The sequence below is a fragment of the Dendrobates tinctorius genome, unplaced genomic scaffold, assembly GCF_039654945.1.
Source record: "Dendrobates tinctorius isolate UK_male_01 unplaced genomic scaffold, ASM3965494v1 ptg000007l, whole genome shotgun sequence".
Lineage (NCBI taxonomy): Eukaryota > Metazoa > Chordata > Amphibia > Anura > Dendrobatidae > Dendrobates > Dendrobates tinctorius.
Window position 1 is genome coordinate 13,387,112 of NW_027361675.1, and position 25,273 is coordinate 13,412,384.

General features: G+C 45.5%; 1 protein-coding gene across 1 annotated transcript; it reads left to right on the forward strand.

Annotated features, from left to right (window-relative positions):
- On the forward strand, positions 1–25,031 carry UTP11 (UTP11 small subunit processome component). Its single transcript, XM_073572114.1, has 8 exons — positions 1–180; positions 294–355; positions 1,295–1,397; positions 2,322–2,435; positions 11,349–11,442; positions 12,683–12,813; positions 24,600–24,710; positions 24,828–25,031. The coding sequence occupies exons 1-8, from the start codon at positions 118–120 to the stop codon at positions 24,909–24,911; spliced, it is 762 nt and encodes a 253-aa protein (XP_073428215.1). The 5' UTR covers positions 1–117; the 3' UTR covers positions 24,912–25,031.
- Positions 25,032–25,273: the final 242 nt, after the last annotated feature.

A 25,273-nucleotide genomic window follows, 5' to 3' on the forward strand; every position in this document is an offset into this window, starting at 1 on the left:
AACGCCCCACGTGTGACAAGACGCAGAGAACAAACGTCACGGAGCGCGCCGGAAGTGCTTCACACCAGCGTGGGCTTCGTGTTGGCTGCCGCGCTGTTGTTGTGACCGGTGGCCAAGATGTCTGCAGCTTTTAGGAAAGCGCTGAAGTCCCGGCAAAAGAACCATCATGAGAGGTCACAGGTGAGGGAGCGCTCAGACACCGGCCGCCATGGAAGCGCCTCACTGCCACAGGCTTCTCCATGGACACATGCTAATGCTACATATAGTAATAGTGGCTCTGTCTTTTTCTCCAGCTGGGCTTCCGTAAAAACCTAGGGCTTCTAGAGAAGAAGAAGGACTACAAGCTCCGTGCTGAGTAAGTACATATGGATTATATGTGTGCTGCTGTATATGTGTGTGTGTATATATATATATATATATGTGCTATATAAATAAAGATTACTATTATTATTATTATTATATATGTCTGTGTGCGCCAGGACTACAAGCTCCCTGCTAAGTACATACTGATTATACGTGTATGTATGTATATGGTTTGTGTGTGTGTGTATAGAACAGGCAGCTGTGCACACACGAAATATGTTGGCGCTATGTAAATAAAAATTGTGTGTGTGTGTGTATACACAAGAATACAGCAACACTCCCAAGAGCTACCTGTAACCGACATATAATAATCTTTTCTTACAGCGCTAACATATTCCGCAGCGCTTTACAGTTTACACACAATCTAAAATCCCTATCAGTATGTCTTTTGGAATGTGGGAGGAAACCGGAGAACCCAGAGGAAACCCACGCAAGCACGGGGAGAACATACAAACTCCTTGCAGATGTTGTCCTTGGTGGGATTCGAACCCAGGACCCCAGCGCAGCAAGGCTGTAGTGCCATCCACTGCGCCATCGTGCCGTATACAAGAATACGTGTGAAATCTAGAGTACTGCTTGGCAGGAAGAAGTTAAAAACCTGTGAATTTGTGACTTATGCTGAATACGTGTAGTTTTCTAGCTGTCATCTCACCTACACGTCTATTATATAGTCCTTGGCTTGTTCACACGAGCGAAAAAATTGGACAAGTGCAGTCCGATAAAAAACAAATCAGATTGCCCTCTGCTCGGTGTCATTCTATGGAGCAGTGCTGATCTGCAGTTATGTTGCCGATTCAGCTGCAAGAGTCTGACCTCACACACCCATACAAGTGAAACATCGGGCTGCACTCTGATATCACCAGTGTGCCTCTGGCCTCAGGGTGAATGATGCCAAGGTCGTTTTGATGTTATAATTTTTATTTCCTTCCAGTGACTATCATAAGAAAAGAAAAACACTCGATGCCTTGCGGAGGAAAGCCCTTGAAAAAAATCCCGATGAATTCTACTTTAAAATGATCTCAAATAAACTCCAGGTAATTACCGATATCTGATTTTTTTTTTTTTTCCCTTTTGTCGGGACACTAAGTCAAAATGCCCCAAACCTAATTGATGTTTGAATGGAATCTGTCTCTATATTAATGCTGTCCTGCCTGAGGGCGGCATAAGGTAATGACAGAGACCCCCACATTCTTTTAGAGTTTCACAGACTAGGTGTCATTTTCTTGCTATAGCTTATATATAATCACACTATGACCAGTGGAAGCCTAGCGTTGAAACCTGAGCATTAAATGGTATCTTTGAGGATGTTTTCCCCTATTGAAGTTTTAGTATGACTGTATATGTGCCGTCCAGACAAAAATGACACTTTTGTTGCTGGTTTTATTAGCAAATAACATGACTAAACTCGCTTACTGGAACTTATCTTAGGCTGGGTTCACACTGCGTTAGGGGGCAATGCGCTCACGGACCCGTTACATAGCGGCGCTAGCGCTATGGAACGGATCCGTTAACGCACACATTGCCTACAATGATACTAATGCATGCCAAAATCGGCATGCGTTAGAAAGTATGAGTTAATTCATGACGCACCTTTTTGGGTGCGTTGGCAGTAACGCACAGCGAACGCACCCGTTCGCTGTGCATAGAACTGTATGGGCTAACGCATGGTAGCGCATGGTACCTGAGCGCTGCCTAGCGTTAACGCATACCGTTAGTGCTAGGTCACTAAAGATGTCAAAAATGACATCAACGTTAGCGCATCCATTTAACGGATCCGTTAAACGGATGCCCTAATGCAACGTGAACCTAGCCTTACATCGAAAGGAAGACTTGGCCACTGCACCGTGTGTTTGGCTATTTGAGAAATGTCACTGATGCTCTTAGTTATTGCATTCATATTGCCTGGCATCCTGTTCCTTAAATACATAGTGTAGTTATTCTCTGCTCTGTTTCGAAAGGATGGGGTCCACGTGATAAAGCAGAAGCCTGAAGAAGTCACAGATGAGCAGCTTAAAATAATGAGGACGCAAGACATCAAATATGTGGAGATGAAGAGGGTAGCAGAGGCTAAGGTGAGCTGCATCTTGGAACTGATTAGCTTGGTGCTCAGCATATATGTGCTACATACTAATGAAATATACTTGCAGGGCACCTTTTTGTTTTACTCATGTGTGTATTTTTGGCTAAAACATCATATTTGCAGTTAGTTTTTATTAAAACATTTTTTCCACATTATTGCTGGTTGCAGAATGAGATACAGTGGAAAAAGTGTGTAGTCAGCCACCAATTGTGAAAATTCTCCCACTTAAAAAGATGAGAGGTCTGTAATTCACATCATAGGTAGACCACAACTATGAGAGTCAAAATGAGAAAACAAATGCAGAAAATCACCTTGTCTGATTTGGCAAGATTTATTTTGCAAATTATGGTGGAAAATAAGTATTTGGTCACCAAAAAACATGCAAGATTTCTGGCTCTCACAGACCTGTACTTCTTTAAGAGGCTCCTCTGTCCATTACCTGTAGTAATGGCACCTGTTTGACCTTGTTATCAGTATAAAAGACACCTGTCCACAACCTCAAACAGTCACATTCCAAACTCCACTATGGTGAAGACCAAAGAGCTGTGAAAGGACACCAGAAACAAAATTGTAGCCCTGCACCAGGCTGGAAAGACTGAATCTGCAATAGGCAAGCAACCTGGTGTGATGAAATCAGCTGTGGGAGGAATAATAAGGAAATGGAAGACATACAAGACCACTGATAATCTCCCTCAATCTGGGGATCCACGCAAGATCTCACTCCCTGGGGACAAAATGATCCCAAGAACGGTGCGCAAAAATCCCAGAACCACACGGGGGACCTACTGAATGATCTGCATAGAGCTGGGACCACCATAACAAAGGCTACTATGAGTAGCACACTACGCCGCCAGGGACTCAGATCCTGCAGTGCCAGACATGTCCCCCTGCTTAAGCCTGTACATGTCCGGGCCTGTCTGAAGTTTGCTAGAGAGCATTTGGCTTGTCCAGAAGAGTATTGGGAGAATGTCATATGGTCTGATGGATGTCTTTGGAGGAGACAGAATGCTTAGTTACATCCAAAGAATACACCATACCTACTGTGAAGCATGGGGGTGGCAACATCCTACTTTGGAGATGTTTCTCTGCAAAGGGCTCAGAACGACTGATCTGTGTACATGAAAGAATGAATGGGGCCATGTATCGTGAGATTTTGAGTGCAAACCTTCCATTAGCATGGGCATTGATGGTGAAACGTGGATGGGTCTTTCAGCATGATAATGATCCCAAGCACACCACCAGGGCAACGAAGGAGTGGCTTCGTAAGAAGCATATGAAGGTCCTGGAGTGACCTAGCCAGTCTCCAGATCTCAATCCCATAGAAAACCTTTGGAGGGATTTGAAAGTCCGTGTTGCCCAGCGACAGGCCCAAAACATCACTGCTCTAGAGGAGATCTGCATGGAGGAATTGGCCAACATACCACCATCGGTGTGTGCCAACCTTGTGAAGACTTACAGAAAATGTTTGACCTCTGTCATTGCCAAAGGTTATGTAACAAATATTGAGATGAACTTTTGTTATTGGCCAAATACTTATTTTACACTGTAATTTGCAAAATACCTATGATGTCAATTACAGGCCTCTCATCTTTTTAAGTGGAAGAACTTGCATAATTGGTGGCTAACTACATACCTTTTCCCCCCACTGTAACTGCGACTATGCCCGTAAGATGGTTCTGATGGGAGAATTTGTAACTTTCTTTTTTAAGCTTGACTCCTCTCTGCTGATTACCACAAAGTTCAGGCCAACTTTCATGTGATCATAAATTAGTACAGAGGTGCTCGAAGAAAAAAAAATTTCAAACTCCGCATTGACAGAGACCCCACATTCAATAGGATTTCACATACTAAGTTTTCATACAATCACAGTATGAGTAGTGAAAGCCTAGCGCTGAAACCTGACTATATTAAACCTTTTACGACCTTTGATGTATTCATATGTTCAGGTTGGTAAGTACTTAAAGACCTTGGAAGTATGCATAAGTCGTGGCGATGTTTGTACACACAGGAGCTGTACAAGGGTGACCGCCGCTGGGTGTTCAGCTATTCTCACAGCTGTCTTCCGGCACTGCTCCCCGCAGTTTAACCCCCTACATTTTGCCATCAATATTGACCGCATCATTTAGAAGGCAGACAGAGGGAGGGAGCCCCCTCTGACACCCCGTGACATCATCGCAGGGGCCCAATCATTGCCATGGTGACCTGATGTATATTGTACCCACAAATATTTTTATGAAAAAAAATACAAAAAAAGGCACACTTATTTGGTATCACACGTCCGGCACAACCCGCCCTATAAAAATGTCACGCTAGTTAACATCTTCAGTGAACACCGTAAAAAACAACTCTCTATCATACCGCCAACTAAAAAGTGGAATAAAATGCAACTAAAAGACGAATGTAAATAACAATTGTATGTCTGAAACTATCATCTTGTCCTGCAAAGTACAAGCTGCCACACATCGCCATCAGTGGAAAACTAAGTTATAGCTCTCAGAATAAAGCGATGCAAAAATGCTTTTTTTAATAAAATATATAAATGTGGAATCGCTGTAAAGATACTGACCCGAAGAATAAAGCTGCTTATCAATTTTACCACACGTTGAAAGGTATAAACACCCCCCCCCCCCCCCCCCAAAAAAAAAATCCTGAATTGCTGGTTTTTGTTAATTTTGCCTTCTCAAAAGACAAGCCGTTACACAACTCTCAGAAGGAATGTGGGAAAAATTATAACTATCAAAACATTGCAATCCAGCAACTAGTTTTTGGGGAAAAGAGTGTCTTTTTTGAGTGGCAGCAGCCAATCATAAAACCCCGATATAAATCTGGTATCACTGTAATCCCACTAACCTGAAGAATAAAGACGTACAATCACTTGTACAGCACGAGGAACAGCATAAAAAATAAATCGAATTCTTCACATGCGATTGATTTGTTCATTCTGCCTCCCTAAGATTGCAGAAGTTTGGCTCACATTTATCCTGCGCTGAGTGCATACATCAGGGTTTCCGTGTAAATCCAAGTGGAACTCCCGACGGAAGATTCCCTATAATGAGGCACATGGAAGCACTGTGGACGCCGTCTAGCCCATGATCCGGCGATGTCCATCTTTTTAGGATTGCATAAAAGTACCATCGGTCACAGTTTGTGCACTTCTGAAAAGGACACCTCTGACCAGAGGGCAGATGGGGCCGAGAGTAAATCTGCTGCATCATTATAATGATTGAATCCTTCTGGGTTTCATCTGAATCACGTCACTAAGATTTAGATGGAAACCCTGATATAAGTGCTCAGCGTAGAGCGCCGGATAAATGTGATCCTAAATGTTATCTAAAATGTTCCCAATAATATCTCCAAATCAATCCACAAGAAAAAGACCTCACATGGGTTCGTCATCTGTTAATGGAAATATAGGGGGCTTCCACGTTACTGGTAGTACAAAAGCTCTGGAAAAACGAAATTGCTCCTCGTCCCCAACAAGAAATTCCCTTCTGAGCCTCAATGTGCTCACATTAAGGCTATGTTTACACATTGCGTTTTTTGCTGCATGTTTTATTTTCTGCAGGCAAACCCTCCTTTTGGCAGTGAAGCAGCTGCTTACAAAAAGCAGGTTTGTCTGCATTTTTCAGGATCGTAAAGTTCAGCTTCTGCTACAGAAGCATGAACACAAGTCAGCAATACAAGACATATGTGAAACCATAAAATATTTTGAAAAAGGGCAATTTGATCATAATATTTAGTGGGAAAAGATGATTGTCTGAAAAACTAGTGAGTATTCTGAACTAAAAAGTTAACATCTTTTCATGGAAAAAATACCTTTGTAATTGTGTATGAGTGGGGGAGGTTAATTGGTCGGGAATACCGTATATACTTGCGTATAAGCCGATATTTTCAGCCCATGTTTTTGGGCTGAAAGTCCCTCTCTCGGCTTATACTGGAGTCATATACTGGGGGGTGGTGGGGGAGAGGGAGCGGGGGTGTCAGATCATACTTACCTCTCCTGGTGCAGTCTCTGTAGCCTCCGGTGCCTGCATTCAGTGGTCACGTGGTACCGCTCATTAAAGACATGAATATGCACATAATCATGTCTTTAATGAGCTGTATCATGTGACCGCTGAAGGCAGGCGCCGGTGACCGTGGGATAACGGGGCTGCAGAGATCGTGCCAGGAGGGGTAAGTATATGCTATATTCACCAGTCCCCGTTCCAACGCTGCTCGCCGCTGTCTGCCTCATCTTCTCAGTGATGTTCAGGTCAGAGGGCGCGGTGACGTGGTTAGTGCGCGCCATGCCCTCTGCTGTCTGAACGTCACTGAGAGATGACATGGCAGGCAGCGGTGACAGGTGAATATCTCAGGTGCCGGGTCCTGAGCCAGCAGCGACATCGGCACCTGGCCCCCAGCGACGGAGAGGTGAGTATGTAATTTTTTATTTTTTTTTTATTTGCAGCGGCATATTCTATGGAGCATCTTATGGGGGGCATATTCTATGAAGCATCTTATGGGGGGTATATTCTATGAAGCATCATGTGGGAGGCATATTCTATAGAGCATCTTATGGGGGCCTATTCTGTGGAGCATCATATGGGGCGGCATATTCTATGGGGCAGCATATTCTATGGAGCATCTTATGGGGCGCATATTCTATGGGGCGGCATATGGGGCATATTTTGTATGGAGCATCTTATAGGGGGCCATCATGAACTGTATGGAGCATTATATGGGGCTCCTGATTCAATATGGATATTCAAAAACATTTAACCTACTGATGTCTCAATTTTACTTTTATTGGTATCTATATATTTTTTTTTTTAATTTACCAGTAGTTGCTGCATTTTCCATCCTAGGCTTATACGCGAGTCAATAAGTTTTCACAGTTTTTTTTGTGGCAAAATTAGGGGGGGGGGTCGGCTTATACACGGGCCGGCTTATACACAAGTATATACGGTAGTTTACCGAAGCTATAGACAAAGTATTGAGTTTGTAGGACACTGTTTACTTGCACACCTTGGTCAGCCAATGTTTAATTTATACCCATCATTAATTTTATTAAACTGTACTAATCCCTACTGCCATTTTCAACGTCGATGCAAATGTCAGCAGACCAAGATATTATGGTTTAAACTTGGGGAAAATCACAAAAATAAATGGGTTCCACATCTGCTGTACATGTTTCTCCCCCCCCCCCCCCCCCACTAAACACACATCAAAACCTGATACTTGTGTTTTTTGCACTTATTGCTTTCTATGGGTGAAAAAACACTGAATAACATGGAGCAGTTTCCCAAGTCAGTCAGGAAAAAGACTAATGCGCATACTTATCAGAAATATCATAGACTTTTCTGGACTGTAAAATGTAGTTTAAAATTTGCATAAAAAATGGAGCATGTGAACATAGCCTTAGTGGCATTTCTGTAAGTATGAGAGCCCGCCTAATTTATGATGAAGTTCTGAAGAAACGTGCGTTGGGGCGATGGTGAGCGTACAGAATGACATTAGTATTGTAAGTACTCATTGTTTAATAGTCTTTCGTCTTGTTTTGATGTTATGACATTTCTTCTTATGTATGTGATTGTCCCCAATCAAGGACCTTTTTCTGCAGCTACTATTGTGCTAGGATTTAGCCAAGCCACTCTGAATCAGCTATGATTTGCAGACATGTCGGGCTCCATTTTTGTACTTACCTGCTGTTATATTTTTAGTGTTCTATATGTCTGAGTGGTCCATTTAGTCACATTATGCACTTGAGTCAGTCGCTATGCTCCTTATACTTTGCGTAGCAGTCTGTTTTTTAATTAATTTTTGTTACATTTAACGTTAATAAAAATCATTTTAGGATTATACGCTGTGAGTTTTGTTGCTCTTTCTGTGGTGGTAATACTTCACCGCACAATGGTCATACTTTCCCCCTCCTGGCACGGTATCTGCAGCCCCCCTGCTTCTCCCGGTCTCAGGCTCCTTCAGCGGTCACATGGTACCGCTCATTAAAGTAATGAATATGTGCATATGGGGGCGTAATCTGTGGAGCAGCATATGGGGGCGTAATCTGTGGAGCAGCATATGGGGGCGTAATCTGTGGAGCAGCATATGGGGGCGTAATCTGTGGAGCAGCATATGGGGGCGTAATCTGTGGAGCAGCATATGTTGGCGTAATCTGTGGCGCAGCATATCTGGGCGTAATCTGTGGCGTAGCATATGGGAGCGTAATCTGTGGAGCTGCATATGGGGGCGTAATCTGTGGCGCAGCATATGGGGGTGTAATCTGTGGCGCAGCATATGGGGGTGTAATCTGGCGCAGCATATGGGGGTGTAATCTGGCGCAGCATATGGGGGCGTAATCTGTGGCGCAGCATATGGGGGCGTAATCTGTGGCGCAGCATATGGGGGCGTAATCTCTGGCGCAGCTTATGGGGGCGTAATCTATGGAATATCTTATGGGGCCATAACGTATTTGGGGCATTATTAAACTTTGTGCAGCATTATATGAGGTGTATTTTGTATGGAGCATCTTATGGGACCGTTTTGGACTGTATGGAGCTTTATATGGGGCTCCTGATTCAATATGGATATTCAAAAACATTTAACATACTAATGTCTCAATTAATTTTACTTTTTGCTGGTATCTATTTTTATTTTTTAAATTTTCCAGTAGCTGCTGCATTTTCCACCCTAGGCTTATACGCGAGTCAATAAGTTTTCCCAGTTTTTTGTGGCAAATTTAGGGGGGTTGGCTTATACATGGGTCGGCATATACACGAGTATATACGGTAATTTATTGGGAAGTGTAGTTTGTAAAATGAGGTCATATATGGGAGGTTTCTGCTGTCCTGGCACCTCAGGGGCACTACAATGGGAGTGGCTCTTGATAGACTGTCAGTTAAACACTGACACATTGTAGTCGACCAAAACTGTGCCGCTAACTATAGACCTGTCCCTAATCTTCCCTTCATCTCTAAACTCCTGGAACGCCTGGTCCACTCCCGTCTTATCCACTATCTCTTTGATAACTCTCTTCTCGACCCTCTCCAATCCGGTTTCCGCTCTTTATACTCCACTGAAACTGCCCTCACTAAAGTCTCTAATGATCTACTAACAGCTAAATCAAATGGTCATTACTCCATGCTAATTCTCTTGGATCTCTCTGCAGCATTCGACACTGTGGATCATCAGCTCCTCCTCACTATGCTCCGTTCCATTGGCCTCAAGGACACCGTTCTCTCATGGTTCTCCTCCTATCTCTCCGACCGCTCCTTTACTGTATCTTTTGCCGGTTCCTCCTCCTCTCACCTTCCCCTTACTGTTGGGGTTCCTCAAGGATCGGTTCTAGGCCCCCTCCTCTTCTCCTTGTACACTGCCCCTATTGGTCAAACAATCAGTAGATTTGGTTTCCAGCACCATCTCTATGCTGATGACACCCAATTATACGCTTCTTCTCACGTCACGCCAGCCTTTCTAGAAAACAACGGCGATTGTCTAAACACTGTGTCTAATATCATGTCCTCACTATATCTGAAACTGAACCTGTCAAAGACTGAACTCCTGGTGTTTCCTCCCTCTACTAATGTACCTATACCCGACATTGCCATTTCTGTGTGTGGTTCCACTTATTACTCTCCAGCAACAGGCCCGCTGTCTTGGGGTCATACTTGATTCCGAGCTTTCCTTTGCCCCCCACATTCGATCACTGGCCCGCTCTTGTCATCTGCACCTCAAAAACATTTCTAGATTTCGACCTTTTCTTACTTTTGACTCTGCAAAAACTGTTAATGTTTCTTATTCATTCTCGTCTCGACTATTGTAACTCTCTTCTAATCGGTCTCCCTCTTACCAAATGCTCCCCTCTCCAATCTGTCTTGAATGCTGCAGCCAGGATCATGTTCCTCACCAATCGTTACACCGATGCCTCTACCTTGTGCCAGTCATTACACTGGCTACCTATCCACTCCAGAATCCAGTAGAAACTTATTACCCTCACCCACAAAGCCCTCCATAGCTTAGCACCACCCTACATCTCCTCCCTTTTTTCAGTATACCACCCTACCCGCGCCCTCCGTTCTGCTGATGACCTGAGGTTAGCATCCTCAATAGTCAGAACCTCCCACTCCCGTCTCCAAGAATTTACACGTGCTGCGCCAATTCTTTGGAATGCAATTCCCAGGTCAATAAATTGGTCCCCAATCCCCACAATTTTAAGCGTGCCCTGAAAACGCATTTATTCAGACTGGCCTATCGCCTCAACACATTAACCTAATCTATCCCTGTGTGGCACAGCCAAAAGTTTTATCATAACCAGGTTCCCTGCATCATGTTCCCACTTGCCTTATGCATCCATTAGCCCTCTGTGTCTGTACTGTTACACACTTAACATTATGGCTGGTCCATACAATCAGGGCAACTGTTACCACCCACCTTTCGTGTCTACCTCTATCCTCATAGACTGTAAGCTTGCGAGCAGGGCCCTCATTCCTCTTGGTATTTGTTATAATCTATGTGATTATTGTTATGCTGTAATGTCTATTGTCTGTACAAATCCCCTCTGCAATGTAAAGTGCTGCGGAATATGTTGGCGCTATAGAAATAAAATTTATTATTATAGTACATTAGCCTATTGTCAATGCGATCAGATCAGTAAGTAAAGAGACCAAGTGTGAGGCTGGTTTCACATTAGCAATTGTGTATGCAGCGTAGGCCTGTGTACTTCTTTGCTTAAGATCCGCATAGATCCGCATGCATCTTGCGTACCAATATTTAACATTGTGTACGCAGGGACATGCGTTGTATTTTGGATGCGTTCCCGTGCGTCGTTTTGATGTGCCCGCCGAACGCAACATGCCTACATGCTGAAGAACACTGTATTTTGTGACAAGCATACATCTAATACTCGAATTTTGATGTTTCATCTTTACAGAAAATTGAACGCCTTAAAGCAGAACTTCATCTGCTGGACGCTGAAGAAAAGCCTAAGAATACACATACTTTCTTCTGTGATTCCAAGAGAGAAGGCAAGTGATGCTATTAGATCAATCAGCCCCCACACTCCCCCACTATTCTACATAGTGTAGTGGAATGCCTATACTAGTTAAAGGCCCCATCACACACAGCGAGATTTTGTGATGCCACAGCGATCTCACCAGCGAGATCGCTGTGTGTGACATGTATCAGCGACCGGCCCCCTTGCCGGGTATCACTGATCGCGCTCGAACGTCCTGGGCCATTTTTTTGATCGTTGGTCTCCCGCTGGCCAGCGCGCATCGCTGCGTGTGACAGCGAGAGACCAACGATCAGCGACGCTGGGAGCTGGTTTCCAATGTAAACAGCGGGTATCTAAGAGCCGCGCGGCTCTTAGATACCCGCTGTTTACCTTGGATACCAGCTTGCTCGCTGGTCCTGATCGCTGGTGGGTCTGTCTAACTATGTCCCAGCAATCCTATCCACGTCGGATCGTTGGTAGAATCGCTGGGACATTGATGCATGTAACGGGTCCTTAAGAATCATTCTGATGGTGATACAGGAAGCACTTGTTCTGCTCTATTGTTCATTGTACTTTCTGCCTCCAAAAAAAGATCAGGTTCTGAATGCACTGTAGGCTTGAGGAATGAGGGAAAGGGTTGGTGAGGTTTAAGTAGTACTTAAAGGGGTTTTTCCCATCTCCAAGATCCTATACATAATAGGTGTAATTATAATATTAGCAAATGCCTCCAATTAGAAATGTAGTCTAGATTTTCTGATTCGATATGTCTCCCTCCTTGCTTGCCAATGTTACCGTACATGTAGGTTGCAACATCTCGTCTTAATTTCCAGTCATTCCTCTGAAGCCTGGACGCGTACACCCGGCTACACGAAATGAGTGTCACGCATGCGTGAGATTTGCATGAGCGCATGCGTGACAGGGGCTTGATAACATGGAAAGAGAGCTGACTAGTCTTGAGAAACGAACACCCCATCAATTATGCAAAGTCCTAATTAGCATAGGAAAAACAGACCTTATAAATGATATTTTTAAAACATTAAACTGAATATTATACAGGGCTGGGTAGGCAGGGAATCTAGTCATATGTATGTGAATGCTGCTGGGTTGGAGGGCATGTGGGACCTGACAGGTTCCCTTTAAATTATTTTGGTTCTGTTTTGGAGGCAGTTAGTAATTTTCAGTTTACATTTAAATTTGAGGATTTGCTTTGGAAAGAATGATATTGTCCTTCCCTTTTAAAAGAAACTTTTTTTTTTTTTTCTTTCATCTAGTGCGCAACTTTGACTTGGCAGAACGATTGAACACCGCTCCAGAGTTGCTTGACAGAGTGTATAACAGACCTACCTTAGAAACCTTATGCAAGCAGACAGTAACGGGTCCAACTAAATTAAATGAATTAAAAGTAAGACTTCTTTGCATAATACTATGTCGTCACTTCTTTTTGTACAGCTGTATTTTGATACTTTGTTGTAGTGTTTATATAGATGAACTTGCATTTGTTTTACTGTTTGCTTAATTTGACTTCAGTATGCCTTATACATGCATGTTTTTGTCTGTACCTTTTCTTTTTGCCATCCTGATTTCAGGTTTGCCTGATGCAGACTACATTTCCTATGATGCTCTTACTTTTAGGCTATGTACCCACGTATGCAGAAAACCGGACTCCTTCCCAGAAAACGCACGTTTTTGTCCTTCGTCTTTGGGGGACACAGGTACTGTGGGTGTATGTTACAGCCATCTGGTGGCTGACACTAGGCAAACAACACAAGGTTAGCTCCTCCCCCGCCATATACACCCTTGCCCTGATTGCGGGCGGACACCTGTTTTTTGCTTAGTGTCTATGGAGGCATACGTCTGGTCTATTTTTCTCCAAACTTTTTTCCCATGAAGATTAGACAGGGGCAACGGATCCTTTTGTAAGGGTCCGATTTCCCCAAACCATCAACGGGCGAGCACGTGTCGATTATAGTCTCCACGTATTCTCTCCTGCGACGTGGGACATTATGCCGGACCTAGCCCTGACCACCCCTAGGTATGGAAACCTTGGGCTGTACAGTGGCACAAGACGGTCTGAGTGGCCCCCACTGCTCCACCAACGCTAGACGGAGGTGCTGCAAGGCGGAGGACGGTCCCTCTCCTCGGCCCTGAAAGCTGGATGGAGTTAGGGTGCCTGCACCGTCCTGGATCCCCCCACCACCCCCACCTCCCTGGTGGTTTTCATACCTGTTGGCGATCCCGGATGAAGGTACAGGGCGTGGGTGGGCTCGGCGCACTGCAGCGCAGCTGCTAGGCTGTAATGAGGGCTCCTGGGCAGCAGGGGAGAAGAGAGCAGACTCACTGAGCGTGCAGCTCTCAAATTCCCCCCCCGTTCCCTTTTTTTCCGGGTAGCGCTGGGTGGGGAGTAGCAGCAAAGGGCCGCGCGCCTTTGCAGCGCCGCCGGCTCCCCCCCCTGCGGGTGGATGCTAAAATTTACCGCCCCCGTCCACGCAGCGTCACTTCTGGTGGCCCGCCCCCAGGAGTCTGGGCGGGCGCCGGATAAATTGAGCCCCCGGCTTCAAATCGGGGTAGGCCGCGACCGGTGAGGGGGACGCAGGAGCGGATAAGTGCAGCCACATCTGCGGGAGCACACTAGAGACCAAGGGGTGCCCCCCCTCTATAGACAAAAAAAGCAAAAAAAAAACAATGAGACAAAACGCCTGGCAGATGCAATATGGCCGGGAAAGGGAAGACGCACACTTTCCTCTATGCTGCATGCATCTCCTGTAGGACTGCGTTCCCGCGAGCACAGAGCAGCAAGTTGTGCGAGGCCTGCGACTCTGAACGTGCCCAGGAGCCCCCCCCCCCCTCGGCAGCGGAGTCCGAGAGCAAAATCCGCCGGAATGGGCTCTTTCATTATCCCAATCTTTGGCATCGCTTACAAGGGCGATCGAGTCTCTTCACGCCCCGAATGGGGGTAGGGATAGTGGCTCGCTTGTCGGGGAGGGGTCCTCCACCTCACAAGGACCTTCGGCCTGCAGGGGCCGCTCTCATGCCAGGCAAGTGCGGAGGAAACGGACCCACGCGGGGTCTCCTGGGCTATCTGGCGCCTCGGCATCTGGGAGTTCAGCATCTCTCTCTCCCTCACCAATGGTCGGAAGCGGGCAGAGTTCGGATTGTGACTTAGACGGTCCGCTGGACCTAGATACCCCGGGGTGTCGAGAGACAGTGGACAGCCTCATTGAAGCAGTCAATCAGACCCTGGGGGTGGAGGATGAGGTTACTTTGGCTTCGAGCCATAAAGTAGCCTTTAAGCAGGCCAGACGGCCCCACAGAGTGTTTGGTACTCACCCAGAACGTCACAGAGAACGCCCAGATAGGTGCTTTTCGGGCCAAAAGACTATAGAGGCAAGATATCCATTTGCCCCGGATCTCTGTAAAAAATGGACGGAATCACCAGAAGTGGATCCACCAGTGTCGCGCCTGGCCTCGAACTCTCTATTGTCGGTGCTGAGTGGCTTGTCCATTAAGGACCCCACTGATAGGCTCATAGAGAGCTTGGCTCGATCAGTTTTTGAGGCGTCAGGGTCAGCGCTCGCTCCCTCGTTCGCAGCGTCATGGGTGGCCAAGGCCATAATATCATGGTCGGAATCATTGAGTAAGGCCTTGCAGGATAGAGACCTGCCTGCGGAGGTGTCAGAGGTCGCAAATCAGATTGCTATGGCTGGAGACTACTTATTGCTTCCTTGGATGCGGCCAATTGTGCGGCAGCCGCTAACACGGTGGCCATTAGGAGAGCCCTTAGAATCAGCTCGCCAAGATCTTAACCAATGTCCAAGAAGTCTCTGACTTCCTTGCCCTATCAGGGAGGCCGCCTGTTGGGGGAGAAGTTGGATCAGCTCATCTCCGACGCGACGGGGAAAAAGCAGCTTCCTCCCGCAGCAGAAAATTAAACGGTCTTTTCGCCAGGTCCCCGTGCGATTTCAAGCCTTTCGCAGCACCGGATAGACGGCCACCGGTGCGGACGGCCCAAGTCGCTCCAACCGGGATAGGGAGCGACAGGTCCCACATAGACCCAATCCATTGGGGAGGATGTGCGTGTGCCAGCCCAGGTCGAGAGGGACCAGGCCTCAGAAATCCTCAGCCAAATGACTCGGGGCACGTTGTAGGCGACATCAGCAGGGTAGGCGGCCGCCTGCTCTTCTTTTGCCATGTCTGGGTCGACGTAGCACACGACTCAAGGGTGGCGGAACTGGTGTCTTCGGGGTACAAGTTAGAGTTTATCAGGTACCCCCCAAGATGGTTTTTTCTGTCCCGACTTCCCAAAGTGAAGTCCCGGGCGGAGGCACTGCTTGGGGGCCATCGATTTGCTCCAGTACAACGGGGTCTTAGTTCCCGTACCAGAGCACGAGGGGGCTCGGGGTTTTTATTCCAACCTGTTCGCAGTCCCCAAAAAGGATGGGACTGTCAGGCTGGTTTTGGACCTGAAGCTCCTGAACAGATTCATCAGGGTCAAATATTTCAGGATGAAGTCTCTCGGTTCAGTTATATCGGCCATGGTACAGGGAGAGTATTTAGCCTCGGTCGACATCCAGGATGCCTACCTACACGTCCCCATTTTTCCGCCGCATCAAAGTTTCCTTTGATTCGTCATCAATGGCCAACACTTCCAGTTTGCAGCGCTGCCCTTCGGGCTAGCCACCGCCCCCGGAATGTTCACGAAGGTAATGGCAGTCGCGATGGCAGTCTTACACTCTCGGGGCATAGTCGTCTTGCCTTACTTAGACGATCTCTCGGTGAAGGGTCCCTCATTTCGGGCATGCGAGGAGAATGTCGGCATTACGCTGGATACACTCTCCCGCTTAGGGTAGTTGATCAACAGGAAAGTCATCTCTTGTCCCAGCCCAGAGGATTTCCTTTCTAGGGATGATCTTCGACAACTCCCGAGGGTTGGCAATTCTCCCTCAGGACAAAGCCCTAGCACTCCAGCAAGGAGTCCGGAAGCTCCAGCAGCCAGTCCCTCACACCATTCGTTTTGGGATGAGGATACTAGGGAAGATGGTGGCAGCAATGGAAGCAATTCCGTTTGCCCAGTTTCATCTTCGCCCTCTACAGCACGCCCTCTTGGCAGCATGGGACAGGAACCCGTTTTCGCTCAATCAGCAGTGCCGGCTGTCCCTTCAGGTCAGGCAGTCACTGAAGTGGTGAACGATCAGATCCTCCCTTCTTCAGGGGAAACCTTTTCCCCCAGGGCACTGGCTAGTGGTCTCGACCAATGCCAACCTCCTGGGCTTGGGAGCAGTTTTTCGCCACCACACGGCTCAGGGCCAATGGTCGCAACAGGAGGCACGCCTCCCGATCAACTTGTTGGAAATACGAGCGGTCCGGGGGGCTCTGCAGCATTTTCAGCACTTCCTAGCATGACGGCCCATTCGGATTCAGTCGGACAATGCCACAGCGGTGGCTTATGTAAATCACCAAGGGGGCACGCGCAGCAGGGCAAGCATGTGCGAGATAGGATACGTGCTTCAGTGGGCCAAGAAGAACCAGTCGGTGTTATCGGCAGTCCACATCCCAGGCGTGGAAAATTGTGCAGCAGACTTCCTCACCCGACAGGAGGTCGTGGCTGGGGAATGGGCCCTGCAACCCGAGGTCTTCCAGCAGATTTGCTAACGATGGGGAACTCTGTGACGTGGATCTGATGGCGTCCAGAAGGAACGCCAAGGTGCCCGTGTACGTCGCTCAGTCACGGGACCCACGAGCGTTCGAGGTGGATGCGTTGGTTCTACCGTGGAACCAGTTTCGCCTTCCATACTTGTTTCCCCCGTTGCCATTGCTCCCGAGAGTCGTCAAGAAGATCAAAATGGAAGGGGTTCCAGCGATTCTGCTGGCACCAGATTGGCCCCAGCGGGCGTGGTGCTCAGATCTTGTGCAGCTGCTCACCGACGTCCCATGGCGACTACCAGAGCATCCAGATCTACTGTCCCAGGGACCGATCTTCCACCCGAACTTAGGGGCCCTGTGTTTGACGGCATGGCCGTTGAATCTTGGATTCTAACCCGGGCGGGGTTCGAGCGCGAAGTGGTCACTACAATGGTTAGTGCCAGGAAATCTACCTCGGCAAGAGTCTACCATGACACCTGGAAGGTTTTCTTCGCTTGGTGCCGAGAGCGGGGGGTTTTCGCCCCTGACATTCTCTGTTCCCAACATCTTGGCTTTTCTCCAATCAGGCCTAGTCGCGGGATCTGTCCCTTAGGAGACAGATTTCGGCGTTGTCCGTCCTTTTTCAGCGAAAGATTACTACTAATATGCAGGTGAAGACTTTCATCCAGGGAGTCTCTCATTTAGTACCTCCCTATTGGGCGCCAGTGGGCACCTGGGACCTTAACCTGGTCTTGAGTGTCCTGCAAGAATCTCCTTTTGAGCCGCTGCAGGATATTTCTTTATCGTTCCTCTCTTGGAAGGTGGTGTTTTGGTAGCCATTACCTCCGTGAGGCGAGTGTCGGAGTTGGCGGCTCTGTCTTGCCGAGCACCTTTTCTCGCTTTCCACAAGGATAAGGTGGTGCTTAGACCAGCTCCCCCCCCTTTCTTCCGAAGGTGGTGTCCTCTTTCCACATCAATGAGGATATCGTCTTGCCCTCGTTCTGTCTGGCACCGGTGCATCGCGTGGAAAAAGCTCTTCACACGTTAGACCTGGTGAGAGCACTCAGGAGGTACGTGTCGCGGACGGCACCCTTTCGACGGACGGATACGCTGTTCGTGCTCCCTGAGGGGCGCAGGAAGGGACTCTTTGCCTCAAAAGCGACCTTAGCTAGATGGATCCGTTTAACTATTCAGGACACCTATGGCATCAGAGGTGCGCCGGTTCCGTCAGGGATCAAAGCGCACTCTACTCGGGCAATGGGCGCCTCTTGGGTGCTTCAGCATCAGGCCTCGGCGGAACAGGTATGCAAAGCAGCGACCTGGTCCAGCCTGCACACATTTGCCAAGCAGTATAACATCCATACTCGGGCTTCAGCGGATGCGAGCCTGGGTAGAAGGATTCTCCAAGCTGCAGTAGTGCACCTTTAAACAAGAGGTGCATGTAGCTTGGATCGGTGAGTCAATCTCCCACCCAGGGACTGCTTTAGGACGTCCCATAGTACCTGTGTCCCCCAATGAGACGAAGGAGAAACATGGATTTTTGTGAGTACTCACAGTAAAATCCTTGTCTCCGAGGTGCTGATTGGGGGACACAGCACCCACCCTATTAGCCAAGTTGGCTCTAGTTTATTTAATTCATGTGTATCTCTTTTGTGAATGTCAGGGTGGTGTTTTTCTTTGCCAGACATATTGTTTTCTGCATTAAGGCTGATTGTTATTGTTCTCCTACTGCTTTAGCACTAAACTGGGGCGTCCGCCCGCAATCAGGGCGAGGGTGTATATGACGGGGGAGGAGCTAACCTTGTGTTTGCCTAGTTTCAGCCTCCAGATGGCGGTAGCATACACCCACAGTACCTGTGTCCCCCAATGAGCGTCTCGGAGAAAAGGATTTTAGGGTGAGTACTCACAAAAATCCATGTTTTTCCGTGCGTTTTTGCTGCGATTTTTTTTTTTTTTTTTTGAGCATCCCCAGTCTCATAGAATGTAGTTAGAAATGCGGATTTCCCCATGAAATTAAATGAGCATGCTGCGTTTTTTATCGCGATGCGTTTTTTTCACGGAAAAAGTGCGGAATTCAAATGAATGGGATGCTTCTTGTAAGCATTTTTTAAGCGTTTTTGCCAGTAAAAACGCTTACGTGGGCACACACCCTTAAGGTTGTGTGCCCTCGTAAGCGTTTTTGAAGCGTTTGTCCCGGTCAAAACGCTTCAAAAACGCATAGAAGAATCATCCCATTCATTTTAAGTGAATTCTGCACCTTTTTGTGCACATTGATGCGTTTTTTTCCGCACAAAAAACGCTTACCAGTAAAAAATGCTGCATGCTCATTAATTTTGAGGAAAAGTCAGCGTTTTTGCTATTTTCGGAGTCAGAAAACGCGTGGAAAAAAACGCATCAAAACCGCGCCATTTTTCAGCAAAAAACGCACGGAAATAAAACGCGTGTTTTCTGGGAAGGAGTCCGGTTTTGAAGCTGAAATTTTCTGCATACGTCAGCATATAGCCTTAGAGAATGCGGAGTCTTATTGCCTTTTTAGATAAATGAATTACTACTGCGCTTAGAGTCACTGGTATCTATTGTCTTACTCAAATGGATTTGAAGAGAAAAAAAAAAAAAAATCAAAGTCCAGAGCACAATAAAAGAACCAGGTTTGGACAGAGAACAACAATAAGTAACACTAAAAAAGTCATATATATCCCTTTGGATGCTTAATGCCAATTGTAGTGCAAGAAACCAAGATTACCTTGTAAAGCAGTAGGGGTTAACAGCCACAGAGGGGGAGGGCGAGCTCAGTCTCACAAGTGAACTGCTGATTCTGTGTTTGGAGATCCCAAAAGTCCTTCTGTAAATAATAACACTCCTCGGTGGGTTACTGATTAAATGCTTCTTGCTTAAGAACTGCAGTAATCCTGTTAGCGATGCTACCCCGGCCGGCCGGTGGCAGCAGTCACTCTAATGGCAGGCTGGGTGGGAAAACACACTGAACTAGGTGCCTGAACTTCACACTTTGCTCGTCAGCACAGAAACTGTGTGAAGTCAGATATGTGATGCACTGGGCTGCAGCCTAGAGATTGCAATGAGGACCAAAAAGCTATCCTACATGTTTCAGAGACTCCTGTCTCCTTCCTCAGGGATGTGGTCCTGCTTGCAATCTCTGTAGTATATATGCACACACTCAATAGAAGTAAATAAATCAATTTAAAATGTCCGTCATCACTGGAAGCCAAATAGTTCAATTTCACTATTGAGTCCTTTAGGAATGAGAGTATCAAGCATAAAAATCCAGCGTGACTCAGCGCGAGACATTAGTTTTATATGGTCTCCTTTGCGTGCCTGTTTATGAACGAGTTCTATCCCCATAACTGTCATATTAGACACCAAACCTTCATGATAATTAGCAAAGTGGCTTGACAGAGGATGCCCCATGAATTTCTTCTTTATATTCCGGATATGTTCGTTTATCCTTATTTTTAATGGGCGTTTAGTGCGCCCTATATAGATTTTTTTCACAGGGGCATTTTATCATGTAAATGACACTCTCTGTAGCACAAGTGATGTAGTCATCAATCGTATATTCCTTGTTACCTTTAATAAAGGTTGATTGTTTGCCAGTTTTTGTTTGACGGCAAATGCAGCAACTTCTGCAGGGAAAAAACCTTTCAGACTGGCCAAAAAAGGAAGAGTGGATTTTTTTATACTATTTGAGGGCACGCTCGGAGCTATAATACTCTTAAGGTTACGTGCCTTCCTGTATACAAATCTTGGACCCTGTGGAATGATCGATCCCAGAGTTTTATCCTCTCTCAAAAGATTTCAATGTTTTACCACTATTTTATTTAAAATGTGGGCGTTGGAGTTATACTCTGAAATGATAGGGAAAAAGTCGTCCTGCATTTTATGCGGAGGTTTGCTGGTATTACAACTTAGATCGGGTGAATCAGTCCTTAAAAGACTTCTCGCTGTTTTATCCCTCACGGAACATATAGCTTCCTCCAATAAAGCATCATTATACCCTTTTTCTAGGAATTGTTTTTTGAGAGTGACTGCTTCCAAGTCAAAATCCTGCACTTTTGAACAGTTGCGGCGAATCCTCGTAAATTGGCTCTTTGGTACGTTTAATAGCCAACTAGGAAGGTGACAACTATCTATGGGGATAAAACGATTAGAATCTGTAGTTTTTCTAAAAGTCCGTGTTTGAATTTTATTTTCAATAAAAAATAGTCAGGTCTAAAAAGTTGACAGAGCTGGAGCTGATGGTGGAAGAAAAATTTAAAAAGTACTCATTTTTATTTAAATCAGTTAAAAATTGTTCAAGGTCCTTGTGACCCCCCCCCCCCCCCGACCAGAAAAAAAATTACATCATCGATGAAACGTTGCCAGAGTACCAGGCCCGCGCGCAGCCCTCCGGTAGGATAGATGGTCTCCTCTTCCCATCTGCCCACATAGAGGTTAGCGTAGCTTGGCGCGAACTTGGTACCCATGGCAGTACCCCATTGCTGGGAGTAGTAGTGCGTCTGATATTTACAATACTTGTGAGTAAGCGTAAAAGACATGCAGTTTTTCAAAAACTCAATTTGTCCTTCTGGTAGTAAATTCTGTTTAATTAAAAAATGTGCAGCTGAATTGCATCCCTTATCATTTTGTATAACAGTATACAGGGAGGCAATATCCAGGGTGCCTAGGATATAATGGTTTTTCCAATCTACACCCTCCAGAATTTTCAATATATGAGAAGTATCCTTCAGGTAGGCTGGTAACATGGAAACCATTTTTTGTAGGTGGCAATCAATATACTTGGATAAATTGGCTGTGAGGCACTGTATCCCGGAAATAATAGGACGGCCCGGTGGTTTAACTAGATCTTTATGGATTTTCGGTAAATAGTAGAACATGGCTACCCTTGGGTGTCTAGTGTAAATAAAATCATACTCACTCTTCATCAAAAATCCCTCATTAAAACCCTTATCCACAAGTACTTTCAATTCGGCCAGAAACTTATCAGTGGGATCATTAGTAAGTTTTCTGTACGTGCGAGAATCACTCAATAGGCGTATGGCTTCTTCATGGTAATTCTTTTCATCAAGGATTAAGGCCCCATCACACTAAGCGAGATCACTAGCGATATCGCTTAAGCGTCACCGATTTTGTGACGTAGCAGCGATATTGCTATGTCTGATACTTACCTCCGACCGGCTCCCCGGCTGATTATCACTGATCGCGCGAGAACGTCCTGGGACGTTTCTCGTCGTCAACTTCCTGCTGGGCTTCCTGTGGCGCCGACGAGCGACGCGTGGACGCGGGCGGGAGGACGTCTTCATCGCCTCGTCTGACAGGTAAGTAGCGACCGCCGACCGCTGCGATGTTGCTGGTGAGATCTGCCTGTGTGGCAGCTCACTAGCGACCACTTAGCGATGCACCAGCGATCCTGACCGGGTCATATCGTGGTCGGGATCGCTGGTGCATCGCTAAGTGTGATGGTACCCTTACTATACCACCCCCTTTATCTGCTGGCCGAATTACAATTTTATTATTACCCTGTAAGGATGTAATAGCATTACGTTCGGAAAATGTAAGATTGTACTTGTATTTGGAACACCTTTTGTCACTGATCTTGCGAATGTCGGCTATCACGTTACTTTGAAACGTGTCCATTGCTTTAGAATACTCATTTAAGGGGTGGAAATTTGATCTGTTTCTCAGACCAGTGTGTGCAAAAGTATTGCTGCTGCAGGTATTCTTCATAAAATGTTTTCTTATAGCTAATTTTCGCATGAACAATTTGATGCCGATAAATGCTTGAAATTTATTAAATCGGCATGCTGGGGCATAATTGAGACCTTTATTCAGTAATGAAATTATCATTCTGACTCAATGTGTACGTACTAAGGTTAAAAATGGATTGCATGTCTTGTTTAATGATTATTGATTTCTTTTTCTTTTTGGAGAACTTCCCCACACGGCGACCCCTCCTATATATTTTTTTGGGACCACCTGAAAAAATTCCTATTAATGGCTCTCTTGGTTGTTTTACTAATGGTAGAGCCAGTCTTGTTTGGTCTATTTGGTCTTGACAAAGCGGGGCTGGGTGCCACATGATCATTTGTGGAGGTGGATGGAGAATTGTCTATTGAATCTAAAATCTGATAGCGATTATGGGTGTTGATTGAAGATGCACTGGCAAGTTGGGTATCCCTCGTTAGGGTCATGGGGGAGTTGGTTCTAAGCCCATTAGGATTAGTAGATTCGGATTCTACTTATCTTCTATGGGTGGAGAAACAGGAGGAGTGAAGGGTAAATCGTCATCCGATACTGGATGAGTGGAAAACCTGTCAGCAGACATAGTGCTGTTAGACTGGCTGGTATTAGCCTCATCAATGACCTCGTACACTATTTCGGAACATGATTTGGTTTGAAGAATACTCTCGGGTATCCATCCCTTCCAAATTTTTTCAGTTTTTTATTTATTATTTCTTTTTATTTACTCATGATTCTGTTACGGATACTGTTAGATAACAGAATGATTTCAGGATGATTCTCAAAAGGTTTAATTTTATCAAATAATTTGGATTTTTTTTGTTTGCTATCCAAAAGTTGTTTTTTCCTCTCTTCTATGATAAAACCCACAGCTTGTCTAGAGAAGTCTTTGAACATCAAGTTCCATTCGGCTAGTACAGACTCATCGCCAATATCACTAGAGAGAGTTTTGTGTACCACTAAGCCCCTGGGGATGCAGTCATAAGCTAAATAACGTTCAAGAGTGGCTACCTCCCAGAGGTCTCTCATTTCCTTAATCAGTAGACTTTCTAAAGATCTTAGAGATTCTTTCAATTTGTCAATACTATCTAATCTGGGATTTTGTGGGGCCTGTGCCTGAGCACGATAAAAAAACCTCTGTATATTAGTTAAACGGTCTCTATGATCCGCCATAAGGTCTCCCATTCTAATCTTATTGCCTTTTATCTAGTGGGATCCGCGATAGATTAGTGAAATAGACCTGCTGTCCCCTTATGTATGCCGCAGTCTCAGCGTCTCCTTTGGAATGTGTATGCAGCACAGTCTGTGTGTCCTATGTCATGCATCATCAACCTATTATATCACTGCTCTTATACAAAACAGAAATGATAGGCACAATGTTTAAAAAAAATAAATAAAAAATCTTGCCCATAGCAATCAGTCTCGGTGCAACTTTTTTTTTTTTTCACGCTCAAGTTAAAAAATAAAAGCTGAGCTGTGATTGGTTGCTATGAACAGCAAATTAATTTTTCTTGACTGTTTCTTGAATCTTCCCATATGTTTTAATATACATAAGACCAAAAAATGAGGGCTGGATAAGGAGGCAGATACTATTTCTTGGTTACACAAAAGTGCATGACTAGACTAGTGGTCATACTGAAGATCACATGATGCAGGTATCTGTAGTATAAAGAGTGGGGGGGTGGGATGTCTGGATGAATGTAAACTGGGATGAAACAAATTATGTAGTTGAAAAATGCAGGTGAATTATCTGTATTGCCCCCAAAAATGCAGGTGTGCCACTTTACCATGTGCTTTTTTCCCCCCTTATTATAGGCAATGGCTAAACAAAGGTGTCACCAGTACGAAATTTTAAATCAAAGAATAGAAAGAGAAAGGAAAATGTTTATCATCACTCAGAAAATACAGACGCGCAAAGATCTGATGGTGAGGAATCAGTCTGTTTCCATTGACCGTGTCTAATTACTAATTGCATATGTCTGAGCCTCTGCACCAGTCATAGTGTTGATCTTTGTAAATGTTTTTTAATTTTTTTTTTTTTAGGATAAAAGACAGAAGGTGAAAGTGAAGAAAGAAACCGTGAATTCTCCGGCTGTCTATAAATTCAAACAACAACGAAAGAGATAACGACCACCTTGTGCCTGATGACTGTTCTTTTGGGATTGATTTACCTTTAATTCAATATAATCTTAATCATTTATATGTTGTGTATACGTGATATTAAATGTCTATATGCATCTGATAAAATGTTGTCTTGCTGCATTAGAACATCATGGCTATCTTGGATTTCTGATAGGATGCATACTCTGAGGCCCATTATTGGCTGTTTACATCTGAACTCTAATGTATAGAATAGAATTTGATATTTTAGCTAATCATGGATTTCTTCCCTAAGTTTCAGTGAAAAATGTCCTCTCTCAAAACATCTGGTAACCGAAGCAATGGATGGATAAGTGTCTGATTGCTGGTGGTCCTAACACGTGAATTTT